The 17874-nt window shown below is 37.4% G+C and overlaps 3 protein-coding genes and 1 long non-coding RNA gene across 4 annotated transcripts; 2 read left to right on the top strand and 2 right to left on the bottom strand.

The window, feature by feature from the left end:
- Window positions 1-1297: 1297 nt before the first annotated feature.
- Window positions 1298-10198, top strand: LOC126798231 (uncharacterized). Its single transcript, XM_050525130.1, has 8 exons — window positions 1298-1650; window positions 2483-2512; window positions 2941-3051; window positions 4072-4162; window positions 6463-6763; window positions 6885-6939; window positions 7494-7650; window positions 10075-10198. The coding sequence occupies exons 1-7, from the start codon at window positions 1516-1518 to the stop codon at window positions 7566-7568; spliced, it is 798 nt and encodes a 265-aa protein (XP_050381087.1). The 5' UTR covers window positions 1298-1515; the 3' UTR covers window positions 7569-7650; window positions 10075-10198.
- A 146-nt stretch (window positions 10199-10344) lies between these two features.
- On the bottom strand, window positions 10345-11285 carry LOC126798256 (uncharacterized). The gene has a single exon (XM_050525169.1). The coding sequence runs from the start codon at window positions 11266-11268 to the stop codon at window positions 10690-10692; it is 579 nt and encodes a 192-aa protein (XP_050381126.1). The 5' UTR covers window positions 11269-11285; the 3' UTR covers window positions 10345-10689.
- A 1024-nt stretch (window positions 11286-12309) lies between these two features.
- On the top strand, window positions 12310-13927 carry LOC126798340 (uncharacterized). Its single transcript, XR_007672508.1, has 3 exons — window positions 12310-12769; window positions 13548-13648; window positions 13816-13927. It is a non-coding gene; the product is annotated as an uncharacterized LOC126798340 (long non-coding RNA).
- A 1469-nt stretch (window positions 13928-15396) lies between these two features.
- On the bottom strand, window positions 15397-17815 carry LOC126798148 (trihelix transcription factor DF1-like). The gene is made up of 2 exons (XM_050525005.1): window positions 17440-17815; window positions 15397-17137 (listed from the first exon to the last, which is right to left on the bottom strand). Exons 1-2 carry the CDS (start codon window positions 17700-17702, stop codon window positions 15955-15957), a joined length of 1446 nt encoding a protein of 481 aa, XP_050380962.1. The 5' UTR covers window positions 17703-17815; the 3' UTR covers window positions 15397-15954.
- Between the last annotated feature and the right edge of the window lie 59 nt (window positions 17816-17874).

Below are 17874 nucleotides of genomic sequence, written 5' to 3'. Positions count from 1 at the left end.
AATACATATTTTTACCAGCAAATGTTAATAGAACGAACAATTAATCAATGATGCTGAAAGTGATACATCATTCAACTATGACTTGTAACGTGTAACGCTTAGCTAGAGAACAAGAAACCATCATGCAAATAATAACTTTCCATGAGCACAAACATCACAATGTCAAGAACCAGAAATTAGAATGCTAACCCAAATTAGAGGTTAACAAATTAAATGCAGCAACTGTTGGTCAACCTCTCCTCCTATCATTGCTTAAATATATTTGCTTCAACTTCTATTTTCCTCTTTGGGTGAATTTGTTTTCCATTTAATTGAAATCATACATGCCATATCCTATGATTGGTTACACTTTACATCACATCTTGGAAAAGTAGAACACAGAAAATAAGTAAGAGAACGATCGATACATATGGAGTTATGGACTACATGCAGGAAAAAGCTATGTTGGTGGAATGCAGCCAACTAATTAATGGTTTTAGTTTTTTTTTTTGGGTTAACTGTGCTAAAGTGCGATTATTACGAGTGGGAAGAGGAGGCCACATCTCTCATTATTAAGATAATTTTAATTAGAAGATGAACAAAATTGATCAAATCTAGTAGATAAAAGCCAGAATCTGAGCAAAGTTGTCTAGTATCAGGACGGCCAAATATGATCAATATTAAAGTATATGTGTTTGATGAAACTCAGAAAGAATGATTGCCAAGGCATCAAGGGAGCGAGTGTGTGCTGTCCTTATAATTACATCGTGTTGGCCATACATTATGAACCTACAATTCTGGTTAATTTCTTTACTAATTTGTTCTCTGCAGATATAGTGCAGGCTATCTACTAAGTGAATGAATCTTTCTAGATACAGTATATCAACGATTTGATACCCTTTAGGGTAAGGGAAGCATTATGGTCAGTTTTCTCTACCGATACAGTGCAGTGTTTTTACCCGAACTAGCTAGGGCACGAAAAGAGAAATGTTATAATCGTCAACTCAAAAAAAAAAGGAGGATATACATCTTTCGATTGTTACAAACTAACCATATACCTTTACGATTGGCAATGTGCCACATCGCAACAGCCTCTACGAATTCTCTTCGAATAACAGAACTCAATTACCTTTTAAAAAAAATGAAAAAAAAAACAGAACTCAATTACCGATCATCAATTTCAGTCATTAGTTGAATGACACAGGAAACCTAAATGTACGGCTGTCATGCAAATTTGACGTCCCAAGCCCAAATACTAACGGTTTAAGCCCAAACTTAACGAAGAAAAAAGACGAGAGAAGACAGACTGAACTTTGCCCCGAATCTGTGAAAGCCTATGAGTCGCAGAGAGAGAGAGAGACGCAGAAAAGGAGGGAGAGACCTTCGGCCCCGCTGACCTTCTCTCAACGATTTAGATGAAACCCAAACTCCAAACCACACAACCCCTGCGCGAACATAGCTTATGTTGTTCCAAACCATATAAAAGTAGCAACCTTTGAACATTGATACTACTTTGTTCCATATTCCCCTCCACAAATGCAGATACCCAGATGGAGAAATGTCCTGATACTCAAGAATTCATTGATTTCATCCACTTATACGAAGACCCGCTTAGCGTCGTTTCATTCTACTCCGGCTTCATTTGAGAAGAGGAGGGACAAATGGAATTTTGTGAGTTGCTTATCGTTTTAAGCTATCCAATGTCTGCATTTCGGTTCTTTGTTATGATTGTCCTCAGTTAAATACTCATTTCAGGCATGTTTTTAGTTTCTGTTGTTGACTGAGACTTTAGTGCTTTATGGTTGTAACGGACATTGGTTTTGGAGTTTTAGCGTTCTGCAAAACTGCAAAACAGAGAGAAGCCGTATATTGAAAGTAATATAGAGAAAGGAAAAGACTAGATTTCATAGGACAATGAAGTTGCAGGGGCAATGCTTTTCTTCCTTTTCAATTTTTAATTTCAGAAGCTTGATGAATTTGTTCTATTGGATTGTCCACGCGATCAATCCTTCTATGTTGGCTTGTCTCCTTGAAGATGCGTTTTCCATACTAACACTTCCTACAAGTGAATGCATATGAGGAGAATTGATTTATTTGACTTATAAGTTATTTTATTTTCAGTGGAATCACGTTGTATGTGTTCTTTCCCTTTTTTTTTTGTTTGCCTCTTTAATTAGAATGAAGATGTGATAACTGATCAGTGTTTAACTATAGATTCGGTGTTTCTCGTCACCTAGTTTGTAAGTTTGTTTAGGGTATACTTTAAATTTCATTATTGTATCTGAACACATTGTTTCAAGAAAAAAATCAGTCACATAAGTTTGTTGGTTTTCTGCATGTTGATTTTATGGTCTTATAAGTGGTCTTGTGGATCCTGGATCAAGTTTTAGGCCATTTCAATATTGATTGTCTGAATTGGTATGTATTTGTCTATCAGGCTTGGGCCTTCTGTAGAACTTGCAAACAGTATCTCTAAGAATAACCATATTCAAATGTTTTGCAGGATGTGAAGAGTACAGAACAACCATCGAAGGTACTACATCTGTTTGAAAAATTGTTTGAACCTAATAAAGCCTGAAATTGCATGAATTTTTGCGAGTAAAGGCAGCAAAAACGCTGACACTATGTGCATTGTTTTGATTTTTCCTGTCTATAGTTGTGTCCTTTCACATCATAATTCTAGTTACTGAGCAATACCACCGTAAGCAATGACTAAAACTCATGAAATACACACACAAATCCTTTTTAGTGAGAGAGGGAGGATTTTGTGTGTGTATTGCAAACAATATAACAAAAAATCATTTCCTCTTGCCATGATGGTAAAACTATTATAAAGCAAAGGGATTATATAGTATTGCAGCTCTTTACCCCTCCAGATTCCTGTTGTTTCATTCTCTTGCCTGTGTTTTCAATTCGTTTTAAAATTGACACATTTCTAACATTTTAATTATGTGAATTTAGAATTTCATCAGATACACAACCCGTCACAAGCGGGCTGATGCAAAGAAAGCGCTTAAAGATCTCCTCTTTAACAGAGGATACTCCCCTAAAGTCACGTATCAACACATTCAGGTAGAATGATCCCACTGCTTTTTGTTTATGGCTCTTTTATTTTAAATGTTCTGTTTGTAATCCAATCCAAAGGGGGCATATGCCCCCCCAACCACCAACAACCACCCAAAAAAAAAAAGATCTATTGAAAACAATGTTAATTATGCTGTGCTATTAGTAAGATTGAATGGGGTTAGAATATAATTGTAAAGGTATGGCCCACTTTTCCATGTAATCTCATCACCGACCTCATGACAAGTTTCATTCTTGGCTATATAATTTTCTTCCTAATTGTCTCTTGCCATATTCATCATCAGAATCAATTAGCAAGTAGTTATTCATTTTACTTGCATTAACCTTTTTGTTGTAGTCATTTAAATGACTCTATAGACAATTATTTAGTCATTTAAATGACTACATTATTATGTGAGATTATGAACAAACAATGAGTTCATTTTCATTTTTTTTAGAATGCATTTTTCAATTGTTAATTAATGTTGTCAATCGCTTAAATTTGTTATACATGTTTCTTCGTACTTTATATCCCCCCTCCCCCACCCCCACCTCCTAACTGGGCAATTCTGGCTCCGCCACTGTCTGTAGAGATAACTTTGGACACCAATTTTGATTGAATGGCTATATTTTATTAAATTATCAATTTTTGAGTTTATTTTTATTCTAGAACCTAAAAATGTCCAATGCTATCAATCATGATGATAGTTGCTTAGTTGAGTGAGGCCTTGCAGATTTCCAGTTCTGATAGATGATATGTAAAACATGAATGATCCATGAAATATCTAAGAATCACACATGTACTCTCAGAGATTCACTCTCATACATAGTATATGTGCTCCAGTTCCAATTCCTATACCTCATCACATATCAGAGGCAGACACATCTGCCGCTTTTATTTTTATTTTTGCGTTCTGAAGTGGCATTATATCTGCTAATTGCCTATGACTAAGTGTCTAAGCTGCAGTAATTATTTTTCATCCCTATTTTTTTTCCTTTTACTAATATGTGGTTTGTTTCTACTGCTAGAAGGAAGAAGATGATTCAAGTAGCTCGCCTAAAAATCTTAGATCAAAATCTTGTCAACATGCTCAGAAATCCCACCGCAAGAAAATGAAACGTAATTTTCTTTTCCTCTCTCACATCTATAATACCATATTTTAGCATTTGATTATTATTATTATTGTATTTTTGTATTACAATGTTTTAGTATCAATACAAATAAGCTTTCTTTTGCATAATTATAAGCAGACATCAAGGTATTCTGTTATTTTCTAACTTCAACCTGGTAGATATATTTCTGATAGAGATCTTGTCTTTCGGTGTTATCTGAAGACCATGCTGTAACTTTTGTTTCATAAAATCTGCGAATCAGAAAATAGATGCAGAACACTAGTTTGGGGGACTTTGGGCAGATAATCTCAGGAGATGCATGTTTTTCAAGGCAGACCTTGTTAGATATATTTTTGCTAGTACTGGAATAGCTCAGTTCTTTATGCATTTTTTGCTTGCTTAGGAGCTCGTAGATGTGTTGAACTTTCTTTAGGTGAAAGTTCAATTGTGGTCTGATAGTCTTTTAAAGCTTATACAGGATTTAAACCTCCAATAGGTTGCCTGATCATAGTATGAGTTATCAAAAGTGTTACACAGATCAGTAAGTATAATGCGATAACATGTATAGCATACAAGACACGTTAAGAGTCTGTGGAGTAGTTGTCCACTAAAAAACAAAGCTAATAATAAAGTAGCAGTGTTCAAAACACCAATTAGATCCCAACAACAATTATCAAAATTGTTCTTTCACAAACTAACCGAGACCTGGATAGCACTTAACACAGATGTCATATCATCTTTGCTCAACAGCCTCAGCCACAATGTGAATGATACAGTACCTAAAAACCAATGATAGTGCACACACCCTCTCCTTGACAATGTATGCCTGTTCTAGAGAAACACCATACCTCAGTTTTATTCTGCTTGATTCAATAATAGCTCCTAACCCTGACCTTGAGCAACTATAGGAGTAAGAATTTGTACCTTTGGAGTTGCAGCATCTACTAAGCTCACTATCATATCATTTTCATCAGAAGTGTCCTTTTGGAATTTTGGGACGTTGATGTAAAGTTATATTACCATATGTTTTGTCATTCCTATCAAGCCTTCATGTTTTGGTATCTTTATACTTTAGTAGTCAGCTATACTTATCAATTTATGAATTGGAAGTGACCAGAATATTACGTTTAAGATCAGTGAGTATTAATATGCTCTTGCCCTTGTATTATTGCCTTATGAAAGTCCCATCTAAGGGGGTTAACTCCTAGGTAGCATAACAAATCCTCATTTGTATCTTTATCGCTACCTAGTGGTCGAAATGCCCCTACCCTAGTGAATACATAGGGTGGATGGGAAAGGGATTGACTGTTACATATACCCTAGTTATATTCCTGAAATTTTTATTCACTATACTGCCATTTTACAACTGAAAACATACTGCAACTTTATTTTTAAAATTAGTGTGTCTCAGTTTGCTCTTTCCCTGTAATGATTGCCCTATGAAAGTTGACCTTTAAGTGTTTCGCCCAGGTAGCATAACAAGTCCTCCTTGATATCTTCTCCACCTGCGTAGCGATCGAGATGGTCCTGTCCTTCTGAATTAAATAAGTTGGGGAGGACGAGATTGAGTATTACATATCTCCTAAATTTTACTGGCATGTAAATCCCAGAATTCTAGTTTCCACCTTCTAGACTTTGACTTTAGGGTTTAGGATCAGTAAATATTTTGAGGGTGATAACTTAAATCCCTTTGTGATGTTTTCACAAAAAAAAGAATGTGTTAAATATCTGAGGTGTATGTTTACTTGGAATTATTTGGTTTCAGAATATAGGAAATTTCAATTCCAAATTAGAAAATTCTTAAAAGAGCTGTAGGACATGTATAAAATAGCTATTATCTGTGGAGTATTTCTGATACTGTGTAGAATTCCTGATATCCAACATGTGGTCAGATATAATTACACAGAAACTTTATAGATTTCCTAGGTGCACTTTTTGTGAAAGGCAGCAGATTTTAGGTAGAATGTAAACATGAGGTTTTTTCTCATCTGGTAGGTGGATTCAGACAACACGATTTCAGAGTTGCATGTGTCAATGGCATCTCAAATTTATATACATGTTTCTGATATTCTATAGTTCCTTGAATGATGTAGAAGTAATGGGGCCTATAGACATACAATGTTGACATTACTCCTTGATAGGATAATTTTTATTTTAACTCTGAACTAACAAAAACAAATGATAAGCAGGTTTAGTTTTGAGTCATTGAATAAACCCTCTCTGTTTTTGTTTTCCTACCTTCTCCCTGTCTTCACACTCAGTTATATATGTCCTCACACAAGTGTTTTTCTTCTGCTACATCTTCAGGAAAGCTTAAAAGAGAGAGCTTCTCTGATGATGAGAACCATCCCGAGACAATCTTTCAGGCGACATATGGCAAGAGATGGTACACTTGGTCTTTTAATGCACAGCGTGACTTTTTTCAAGATACATCATCTGGATTTGAGTGGAGAGAGCCTTCAAGTGGGAAAGAGAGAAATAAAAGTTGGGAGAACAACAGTGACATAGAGTCTGATGTTGAAGAATGTACCATAGGATCATGTTCTGATAGAAGAATTCTCGGTCTCCCTTCAACAGGTCCTCTAAAGACCGAAGATGTTAAAAAAGCGTAAGTTCTTTGGTGCTTTTCCAATACTTCAGTAGGAAGCAAAAACCTGTCAAACACATTAGAAATTATTCCGATCTCTTTGTTGTCCAATATTATTGACTCTTCGTATTCTATGTGGCAGTTTCCACTTATCAGCTTTAAAATGGCATCCTGACAAGCATCAAGGATCTTCGCAGGTCAGCTCTTGATACGAATTCTTGTGTTAGTTTTACTCATTCAATACCCTTGAATGTCAAATGGTATAAAAGGAATACTTTGTTGGCTTGTCAGCTGGTAGATTATCCAACAGGCGTTACTCAAAAGGCTCTTATTTTGGTTTTAGTAAGTCTAGATGTACAGTCCACAGTAACTTTATAGTCTGATGATTAAATGATCACATATAAAGCTATAATCTTATATGACTTGGGAACCAATTTTTTTTTTTTAGCATCGAACTTACTTGTATGGAGAATCAGCAATTTATTATAACTGTACAAAACAATTCACAGCTAGACTTGAAAACCCCTTACTTCCAATTGATCCTAAGAGAAGCCAAAAGGCATTGTTGTAGAAATTTGATGTTTGCACTGGTGCTCCAATTTGCACAGCATGGTGGCTTGTTTTACTTCACTCAACGTTATTCTGAATCATTTTGCATCTATCTTTCTCGATTTTTTGTGCCTTTATATTGAAAATCAGTTTTAATCTTTTATGTTTAAACTTCCTGTAACCTACTTCTGCCTCTTTACAGGAAATGGCAGCAGAGAAATTTAGACATTGTGTCAATGCTTACAATTCTTTATGCAATGCATTATCCTCAGCATAAGCTGTTGCAATAGGTCCTGGTTTGTTCTTATCAGCTTCCACCATGGCTTATAATAACAACTGAGCTTTATTGTAACTATCATTGTAATACCTCGAAAATTCATATCTAATTTCCAATGAGTTTCCTGATATTATTAAGTTGGTCATTGTCCAATTTTATTAGACGAAGATGAAAACGAAATGGTTCGAAAGATTAATTGTTCGGAAACGTTCAATTTGACGAGTCTAAGAGTTGACTTTTGACTCTTTGGGTTTCTTAAAAAACTTCTTACATGAAAGTCGTAGAGCTCGTCGATACGAATTCATGGACACGCGGCACGCCTAAATCAGAGTTCGTATAAAGAAGTTATGAATCAAAAGGTATTTGGACATTGTTGGAAAATAGTATAAATAGAGGAATTAAAGAGAAAAATGGGAGAAAAATTAGAAATTCGGATCGGGTACTGTTTATAGGTACTGTTCATACCCGAAATCCCAGATTTTTCTCTCTCTGAGTGGCTGACTTTGGGCCGCCGGATCTCTGTCGTCCGGCCACCATGGAGCGGCGCCCCGGTCACGTTTAAAAGGTTGCTGCGTCCCCTACCGATTGGTGGCAGCGCCACCCGCCATCTCGCCGCCGTTTGGGAGCGGTGAAGTCCGGAAGTTCTCCCGAAAATACATATTTCGCCGAACTTCAACTCGTCGGATCTCCCTCTTCCGGCAACCAATCGGTAAGATTCTCCTTAAACTAAAAGATTTATCCCAAATCGTTGTGTGCTAGGAGAATCGAAGAAAATAAATCCTAGGTTAAATTAGGGCTTTTCGGTTTTTGTTAAATTGAAGTGTTTAGGCTCAGAATTAGATTTTGTGGTGAACTAGGAAGTTGTTAGGAATGTCATTTAGATTGTGGTGGTGAAATTTGGTGGTCATTGGTGACGGTCGGTGAACAGTGACACCACATGAATAGTACTATGAACAGTCATGAACATTTATGCTAAACAGTATTCTGAAAACAGTACATTTGAACAATGTTTAGTAAAAACAGGAAAACATGAACAGTGTTTTATGAACATCATTTAGCTGTACTGAAATCGTCACCTGATATTTTATGTATCATTTTCTAAGCATTTTATCATGCTATTAGGTGGCCGACGAAACGAGTGAGGAAATTAATTTCAGTGTCGTGGAAGTTGCACGCAGGAAATAAGGTGAGTAAACCTCACAATGATCATCATGATCGAAGTAGTATTATAATTATTGAATTTAGTTTAAGTTGTCACCATAGTCGTTGCATCACTAGTTTATAAAAATTATTTTAAAAATATGTTTTGGTTTAAATTACATGAACTTGATCGTCTACGGTTCATGGGTAAGTGAAACGCTATTTTAATAAATGATTTTGAAAATGTTTTTGTGATTATGGACTATGGTGAATGTGAGTAAATCTCACTATGACGAGCATACCATTGGTGGTGACTCATATTTACGTTTTCTTAAAAAGATCGAACTATGACATGTATATAATATAGTAGGGTGTGTATGTGTATAAAATAGTAAATACGATACATATATATGAGTTGTTATATTATATATTGTTACGTTCTTATTTCCAAATGAATTATACTGTGGCAACTACATTTATTTTATTTGAGCAAGAGTTGCTTGTTGTAGTACAATAACATGGGTGGATTGTTATTGTACGTGGTTTTAACATTGAGTTTTGTTAAAACGTTTTCTGTCTTCGGACGTGTGTTATGTCTTCGGACGTGTTTTTCTGTCTTCAGACCAGTTTTCGGACGTGATGGCATGTCGGAACGTAGTTTTGGCCGGACGAAAGTTACGATGCAGTTCGAGCTCTAGTCTGTCTGCCGGTGTACTGCATGAGGGGTAACAGATAGGTTACCAGCTTATGAGTACCCATATTTTTGGGATATTTGGGTAACAGATGGGTTGCCCAATGCCCGTAGGTGTACTGCATGAGGAGTAACAGATGAGTACCTGGGTCTCATGAGTACTCGTATTATAAATCTAATTGGGTAAACATATGGGTTGCTTGATTTCTCATGAGTACTTATATTTTCAGATATTATTTGACAACCAGATGAGCCGTCCTGTGACTCATGGGTACATTTATAATTGAATGTTTTCAGTATTTACTCTCGTATTACTATGCATGTTATATTGTTGTTTTACTCATACGAGCTGTAAAGCTTACCGGGTTTGTGTTTGCAATCTCAGTGCACCTATTCGATGATGTATGAGATAGTTCTGCATGTGTGGATTAGTAAAATTAGAGGGATTTCGCTGAAGATTGTCGAAGATTTCAAATTGCTGTTTGTGGTGAGGATTGAGTGAATTTTACATTTCTATTGGTTGTGTATTATTTAAGTCGACTGAGTCATGATGTGGACTCAGTTTCGATTCACTGTTATGATAAGATGATTTCAATATACTTAAGATTGTTTTAGAATTTTCATAGATTCGAACTCGAATTTTTATCATTCGAAATTTGGGATCGTGACAATCATGATTTTGTTAATATATTACTTTTCATTTTCACCCTTTTCATTCTTGTTTCTTTTGTATATGGAAACATTTCCAAGTAGGAAACCCAGCAGTCAGGGAAGCTGGACTAAGGAGACTATTGGGTGCCCAACTTATCATTATGTGGGTGCCTGAGTGGTACCATTTCAAAATTCAAATTCAAACAAAATTATCTATTCTAGTATTGAGAAGTTGGCAATTTCCCCTAGTGTTTTATAGTGTTCCAGAGTAAAACTTTGGAATCGATAACTATTAAGCGATCGATTCGCACAATGAATTAATTTGACAACTCCAACCTTGTGGCAATGTAGCTTCAATACTTTGCAACACTACACAGCACACTGCAAAGAGAATGTGGAAAGGTCCAAAGATACCAATCAAAAGAAGGAAATGTTCTCCAAAAGCCACACCAGTTTCAGTTGGAAAATTTCAAAAGAATTAGTACATTCAAGTGATTCAGCTTTCTACCTAAAGTAATCTCCATCAACTTCCTCAAGCTCAGAGGGCAACCCAGATTCCACATTGTACATCAAATCAAGAAAACCCTCCTCTAAGAATCTAAGATCAACTTTCTATCAATCCAAACCCAACAACACTGCCTAAAAGCAAAGCAGAACAACAGAAGAGGCCACCATAAAGCCATAGATGACAATCAAGAACCCAAAATGCAGAGCCCAGTTCCTCTTGAACTTTTCAAAATAACTCTCGGGCGGCTCCTGATAATGAATCTCGAACTCACTATCCCCAATCCCATCAAACTCATGGCCGCCTCCGCCGTTAGCCCCCAGCCTCATCTTCATCTCCCTCAGCTTCTCGGTGGCCAACCCCAACGTTAGCTTGTGGCAGCGGCGCTGGTACTTGAAGCCGTTGATGCAGCGGAGGGTCTGGGCGACGGAGACGTAGAAGATGAGGTGGGCGAGGGAGAGGAGGACGATGGGGACCCAGCAGTGGCGGCATTGGAGGCGGGAGGAGGGCTGAGACTGAGCTAGGAAGACGAGGGCGAGGAAGAGGAAGAAGAGCTGGAAGAGCTTGTGAAGGTCCTTCTTTTGGAGGTCGATGGATCGTTTCTTCTCGAGGGTCTTCTCAAAGTGGAGCTGGATGATGGTGTTGAGGGCTTGCAGGGCAGTCTCTTTTGGGATCGAGGTGTGGTGGTGGTGGTGGGTTTCGTAGTCTGCCATTGCAGACAAGCTTTAGCTTAAGATAAGCTTCACTTCACTAGTTCTGTCTTCCAACATGTCTCTCTGAGGTTTTGTCAACTTTTGTGGCAGTTTGAAACATTGGTGTTGATGATGGGTGGCTCGGATCTCAAGAAGTATTTAGATCATTTTGAATTCTTTTGCCAAAGTAACATTTTGCCAAAAATGACTTTACTGTCTCATGATGTAATTAGGATATTCACTATAGAGAATCAATACATTTTAATAAAATGGATGAACAAGCCTTTTGGCCTAAGAAATGTACTACATTTTGATAAGTCGTGGCATGTTAGATAGCTGACGTTGCTAAGATAAGTGTGATTGTGGGATTAACACAATATATGTCGATAAGTCGTGGCACGTTAGATGTTATCACTAGCAAGTTTATCTGTGCATAATCAAATGTAAAACGAGATACTGCTGATCTCAACCACCAATGTCATTGCCATTGACACCAACCAATCAGACAATTAAATGATGAATCGTTCTATTTGCGGCAACAGTAAGAAAAATATATAAATTGCCAAAGTGGCCTGCTCCCAAATTACCGTCAACTATGTGCGTGAAAAGTTGAAATGCCAATTCTAGCATAGATGCACAAAAAAAAATACATTGGTTTGCTATTCACTTACAAATCGCGTTAAGATGATAATTTTAAATATAATGGTGCTAGTTTTTTCTGAAAAAAAAAAATTATTATGGTGTAAGTTGAATAAAACTGATGTGTTTTATTGTGAAATAATTTTCCCTCATAAATTCAAATTTCTATATATTATAGCTCGGTCAGTTTAGGTACAGTAGTTACAGTACATACAGTGATGGGTCTTTAATTGGGCTGGGCTGCTTCGGCCTGTTCTAGTCCTCTCCCTGTACAAGTCGCCCTTATCTTTTTTTGTCAATATCGCATATCAAACTGAAATAGAGAGAAAGGAAGACGTGATTTTCAAATCATCCAGCGCAGCATAGAGCGAGATCAGGTGTGTGCCGAGACGAAAAAGAAAGAGAAGTGAGTTTGGTCTGCAACTAAAGAGAAGAGGACAGAGTTCAAAACCAGAACCTCGACTACACTGAATTTCCGATTTTGCTCTCCTTTCTTCTACTGTCTTCTCCTTTCTTCTGCGTCTTTTTTTTTCCTCTCTCTAGAAGCCTCGCCGCCCTTCTCTTCAATTCTCTCTTCTGCTCCCTTCGCTGTCACTCTCGCACACCCCACTCAATTTCTTCTCTCACACCGTCAATCAAGCTCCAAATATCAGAATACATGAGTTGCATTTTAGATGATGATACAAATCCCACTAAACAGTGATTGTTAGATAAATGAAATCTTCATGAACATTGAGCCATATATATGAATATTTCATAACTTGCAGATCATTTCTGGTGTTTCGGTCAAAATGGGAGTTCATAGAGCAGGTTGTTCGAAGGTCAATTTAGTTCTACAACTGGTCGGGACGGGTGTAGTGGGTGATTGAATTCGATTGTGTAGGTACTATCTTAACTACTCAATTTGATTTTGGGTGTGTAATATATTGATTTTTATTGATTGTTGCTGATTTTTGGCAATTCTTACTGATTGGGAGTGGAATTGGATTGTGGATTTTGTGTTGGTTTTCATTTGGATTGTAATTTTAATGTTTCTTGAATTTTTTTTGTTGACCGTTAAACGTAGATGCCTCAACTGTGTCTTTTGCAGTTGTATTATATTCAGGGGCAATCTATTCATGTCATAGTTGATGAACATGAGTTTTCACACACCGGAAAAATGAAAGAAGGCTTAGAAGGCTGCCTCCATGATATCTTTCATAGTCTACAATGTCATTGATAGAGATATGGAAATAGGGTTTAATGAAATGTCTGCAGTCACACCATTAAGAGATGTGTCCAGTCCTAAGACATGTATGTCACTTCCTGCCTTTACATGAAGTGGAAACCTGTTTCAATGAGCAGCATAAGTTTGATAAAGAGAAGAAAAGAGTTTTTTGAGCAGTGGGAATTTTAGTATTCTCTTTAATAATTATAATAATTAGCTTACAGTATAGTTTAACGGTTGCTGATTGTGTGTGTGAAATTATGATTCAAGATATGTATGTCTGCATTAAGGAGGTCGTTCCAGTTACACTGTTCATAGCAGCAAGGAATGAGAATGAATCAATCTGAAATTTTCTTGAGAATGATAGGTGTGTGTGTGGTTCTTTTGCCTGATTGAAACTAGCAATAGCAATGTCGTTTTTTTTAATGATTCAAGTTTTATGGCAATGTTGTAGGAGAGAAATAAAATGGTCAAAATCACTCTTTGGTCAGACCTTGAAAAAAAATTTGATCTGGGACCATGAAGCACGAAGATGTACAAATGTACAAATTAAAGGTACTGGTGGATAGTAGGAGCAACGAGTCTATTATGACCGGAATACAGCAGTCTACTTGCATAAATTCTTATCAGGGCTTAACCATAGTGTGTTATTAGCTAAGAGCAACAGTTTGTACTATAATCCAGAATTAGTTAAATAAATTGGTATACTTTATTGTGTGCAGGTGAAATTACACCAACTAGCACTAATCACCCGTGTGATTTTCAGTCAACGCGCAAACTATGCAGCTAAGTGAGTAACTGTTGTATCTACAAATAACAATTTTTAGGTTTGTTGTTCATCCCCTCATATACATTTTAAATTGTTCATTTGGAAAACAACTACAAGCTTTTCATGAATATGATCAAATCACTGTAACGTTGATTGGGAAGCATGCTAAAAATTTGTTTAGGCTCTCATGTTTGGATCTGATGAACAAGAGGACTAATGCAAATCGGTATGATCTGCCTGAGGAGATACATAGCAGAGTGTGAATCGGTATGATCTGACTAATGCAAATCGGTATGCACACATTTGTTCAAACGAAAGATTGGTTATAACAATGAATTTGTTGTGAAAAACATTTGCATCAAATTCCAAGCATTTAAGCATGCTACAGTGTCGGGACGATTTTACCCTCGCTTCTCAGTTTGAAAATCACAAATGTGCCCTTGGTTGAATATATAAAACCCATACTTCCCGGCCATCTCTACTAAGAGCAACTCATTATTATTTTGGAAATGCTTTTATATATAAGCACTTCTCATGAATCTTTGTTGAATTTTAATTCAATATCTAATATTATGTCAAAATTTCTATTTTTTTATCTTCGATATCTCCTCGATACCCGATATTTTAGTCCTTGCTTTCCTCAAAATTAGACATGAGCTGTCACTTGTCAATCTACTCTCGGTGGCAGAGTTCCTCACATGTAGATCTTTTATATATTTTTTAAGCATATTTGCATTAAAAAAAAATTGGTACAGATTTATGGTGGTATAATTATGCTACATCTGATAACAATTTCCAAAAAGGAATATCTAGAAGACAACAAAGCTATAGAAGAAGATTATGATTAAAAAAAGTGGTGCTATTAACACACTCCCTTTTACTATTAACACACTCTTCCTCACGTGATTTTTTGAAAAGATGATGTCATGCAATACTAGGGAATGAATGTGTTAATAACAAAAGAAGTGTGTTAATAACATCAGCCTAAAAAAAATTGATGACAAGTGTATTTGTTGCCTTTTCTTTATTTGGGCAAGAATATGTTGTTGCAATTAGTAGCCAATTTGGAATACAAGGAGCTCTTACATACAACTAATATGTAATATGACTATCCTTTCAAAAAAAGTATTATGACAGCAATATATGCACTTTAACGTTGTTTAAGATATATATGTATTATTACGATTTATTTTTAATACAATCTCACTTAAACTAACAAAAACGCACTCGAGCACGCACGGAGGCTAGTAAAGATAATACCAAGAAGATAGTATACTGCACTCGATGGTCTTCCCGATTTAACCTTGAATATGCCGTTGAGGCCACTCTGTTCTGTCGCCTCAAGCAATTCACAACAGATTGGCCTTTGAAATATACTTAAATAAATCGACTTCATAAAAAATTCTAACCAAAATAGTGAAATACTCCAGTTCCTACCTTTAACTGTTTTATAAAACCAACATTAAAGTGCAAGGGCTAAATAACCAACTTTACTGAACAAGCAAATTAACCATAATACAATATGACTAGCATGAACAATAAGAGAACGATAGATTTTGATGTTTCAGATTCATAATTTTACAAACAGGGAATAAACCACTATCCAAAACCACATAGCAGTCAACTACATACTACAATCCCTCCTTTATTCTCTCTCGAACTAGCCTCTACCATCTTCTATTCAAACAAACAATGAAGTATAGATTTCTTCCTAGATCCCATTTTACACTGAGCTAAAACAAAACAAGCGTCTCAACAGTTCGCAAAACTACATTTGAACAACAACCACATGGTAATTAGAGGATATTGGAAGCCGACTCACTTCGGAAACAAGACACACCAACTTAAGCCAACACACTTAACCTCAGCTCATAATTGCCATTGAAGGATTATCTTGTTCCATTGGAGAAGGATTAACAGCTACAACCCGATAACCATCTTCAGCTGCATCACCCACTCCCTCTCTGCTTCCTTTATCCTTTTGAATCTTCTCAATATTCTCACTACTACCATTCGGAGTAGCTAATCCAGGTTGTTGCTGCTCTTCTTGCCCAGCCATCATATGCATCAATAGCACCTCAGGCCTCAAATCTTAATTATTATCCACTTGATTTTCACCCTTACTAGTCTTGTTGTACAAAACATCGAGCAACTCAACATAAGCACATGTCTTTGAATCCTGGGGCCTTTTCTTGTTGCTTTCCTTCAATCTTCTGTAGTACTTGTTTATGTTCTCCCACTTCTCCTTACACCTCTTGGCATTGCGGTCATAACCAAGCTTTTTCATGGACGCTGAAATCTCATCCCACAAATGCCCTTTATATCCATTTTCTTGATATTGCAAATCATAATTAGATCTCAGCCTAATCAAATCTGAAACTTCTTCTCTAGGCCACCGTGAAGAACTAATAGGCGTACCACTTCTCACATTATTGTTGTCTGGTCTTTCCATACTGACACGCATAAGCTCCCAATCCTCATCCTTTCTCTGCTTATCAGTTGTTGTGTTGGCCATGTCTGAGTTATCAGGCATTTGAACTTGGATTGGCAATTGCACCAAGGATGGTTGGTTTGGTGATTGCATAGAGCATGCTTGCAAGGGAAGCTGCATGGGGGAGGGTTGATTTGGAAATTGAACTAAGCATGCTTGACCCGGCACATTCACTGAGGCTGCTTGTTCTGAAAACTTTTGCAAAAATGCAAGAACAGCAGCATCCTTTGCAGCTGCAACAGACCTCTCTTGAGCTAGGATCTCTCTTTCTCTCTCAATCCGAGCCACTTCTTGCATCTTCCACGCCTCTTCTCTCGCAATCCTGTCTTGTTCATACTTGTCCAGCACCTCTACAAATGTGGTCTGCAAATTCTCTTGCTTGTCAATCACTTGCTTCATCAAATTCTCAAAGAACTCAGTAACCCTCCTCTTCTTCTTGTGCGTGCCTTCAGACTCTTTACTTGAACACGATGTGGTGGGAGTCGAGTTGTCAACAAAACTCGAGAGCTGGTGTTGAACCGACGAACAAGGGACTGCATTTGAACCACCATCCTTTGGGCCCGTAACTGTTACTCCAGCTGCAGAAGCCTGAGCTGTTTCAGCAGAAGGAAGATGCTCAAAATGGTGGTGCTCTATGGCCTCTAATTGCTCAAAAAACTTGTATGTCTTGCCAGCCGTTCGACCGCTCCGCGTTTCTTTAGTTCTTCTGTGGTACTTGTATATGTTCTCAAATTTCTCCTTGCACTTTTTCGCGTCTCTGCTATATCCAGCCTCTCCCATTTTCCTAATAACAATCCCAAAAAGTCCATCTTTCTTACTCCAATTACACACAATTCTAAATAATTTCCAAACAGTAGGTAGTAACTAGGCAATTTTATCACACGATGAGCTACTGTAAATATAATTCAACTCCAAATGGTAAGCAAAACGTAAACTATACCTAAAAAACTCGAACTTCATGTTTATAAACACACCAAACAAGTCCAACCAAGTCCAAAAGAAACAAACTTGACTCCATTTCCGACCATAATTACCTAGAAAACTCAAAACCCTTCAAGTCAATAACCGCAGCAAAACAAAACTCACCCTGAAACCTCTTCCCACAGAGGCATTTTGGCGGTGGCGGCCTTGAACTCCGCGTCCATATCTGACCTTATCTTCAGCAGAGCCAGCGTCTCCTGCCGCGGCCACCGGTTACCGGCCCAGTTCCGGTAACCCTGCTCCAGCCCGGCTCTCTCCTCCTCCTCAAGCCCAACTGACGCCGACCCACCATCGCCGGCGGCCTCCTCGGCCCTCTGGCCGCTCGTGGGCGAGGTTGGATTGGCCGGTAAAGTTGGATTTGCCAGCATCCCGGAAGATTTTACAGTTGTAAAGCGAAGAGATTTCCCGAAGGAAAGAAAGGTGAATGTTGCTACTGCTCGGGTAAGTGGGTAAAATTCCCACTCGGTACTTTAAGAACTCAGCTGGGGGCGCTTTGATAATTGATTGGGTATCAGAGTCGGTAACTGCGATGCTCAATTA

The sequence above is a fragment of the Argentina anserina genome, chromosome 1, assembly GCF_933775445.1.
Source record: "Argentina anserina chromosome 1, drPotAnse1.1, whole genome shotgun sequence".
NCBI lineage: Eukaryota > Viridiplantae > Streptophyta > Magnoliopsida > Rosales > Rosaceae > Argentina > Argentina anserina.
Note: the sequence above shows the minus strand (reverse complement) of the source record. Positions and strands in the feature narration are given on the sequence as shown.

Excerpts from the sequence above, each read along its gene's own strand:
- LOC126798231 (XM_050525130.1), top strand. The coding sequence starts at position 1,516 with ATGCAGATACCCAGATGGAGAAATGTCCTGATACTCAAGAATTCATTG. Across the intron at positions 1,651-2,482 it reads GGAGGGACAAATGGAATTTT|GATGTGAAGAGTACAGAACA; the intron begins GTGAGTTGCTTA and ends AATGTTTTGCAG. Across the intron at positions 4,163-6,462 it reads CCACCGCAAGAAAATGAAAC|GAAAGCTTAAAAGAGAGAGC; the intron begins GTAATTTTCTTT and ends CTACATCTTCAG.
- LOC126798256 (XM_050525169.1), bottom strand. The coding sequence starts at position 11,268 with ATGGCAGACTACGAAACCCACCACCACCACCACACCTCGATCCCAAAA.
- LOC126798148 (XM_050525005.1), bottom strand. The coding sequence starts at position 17,702 with ATGCTGGCAAATCCAACTTTACCGGCCAATCCAACCTCGCCCACGAGC. Across the intron at positions 17,138-17,439 it reads CTGTGGGAAGAGGTTTCAGG|GAAAATGGGAGAGGCTGGAT; the intron begins GTGAGTTTTGTT and ends GATTGTTATTAG.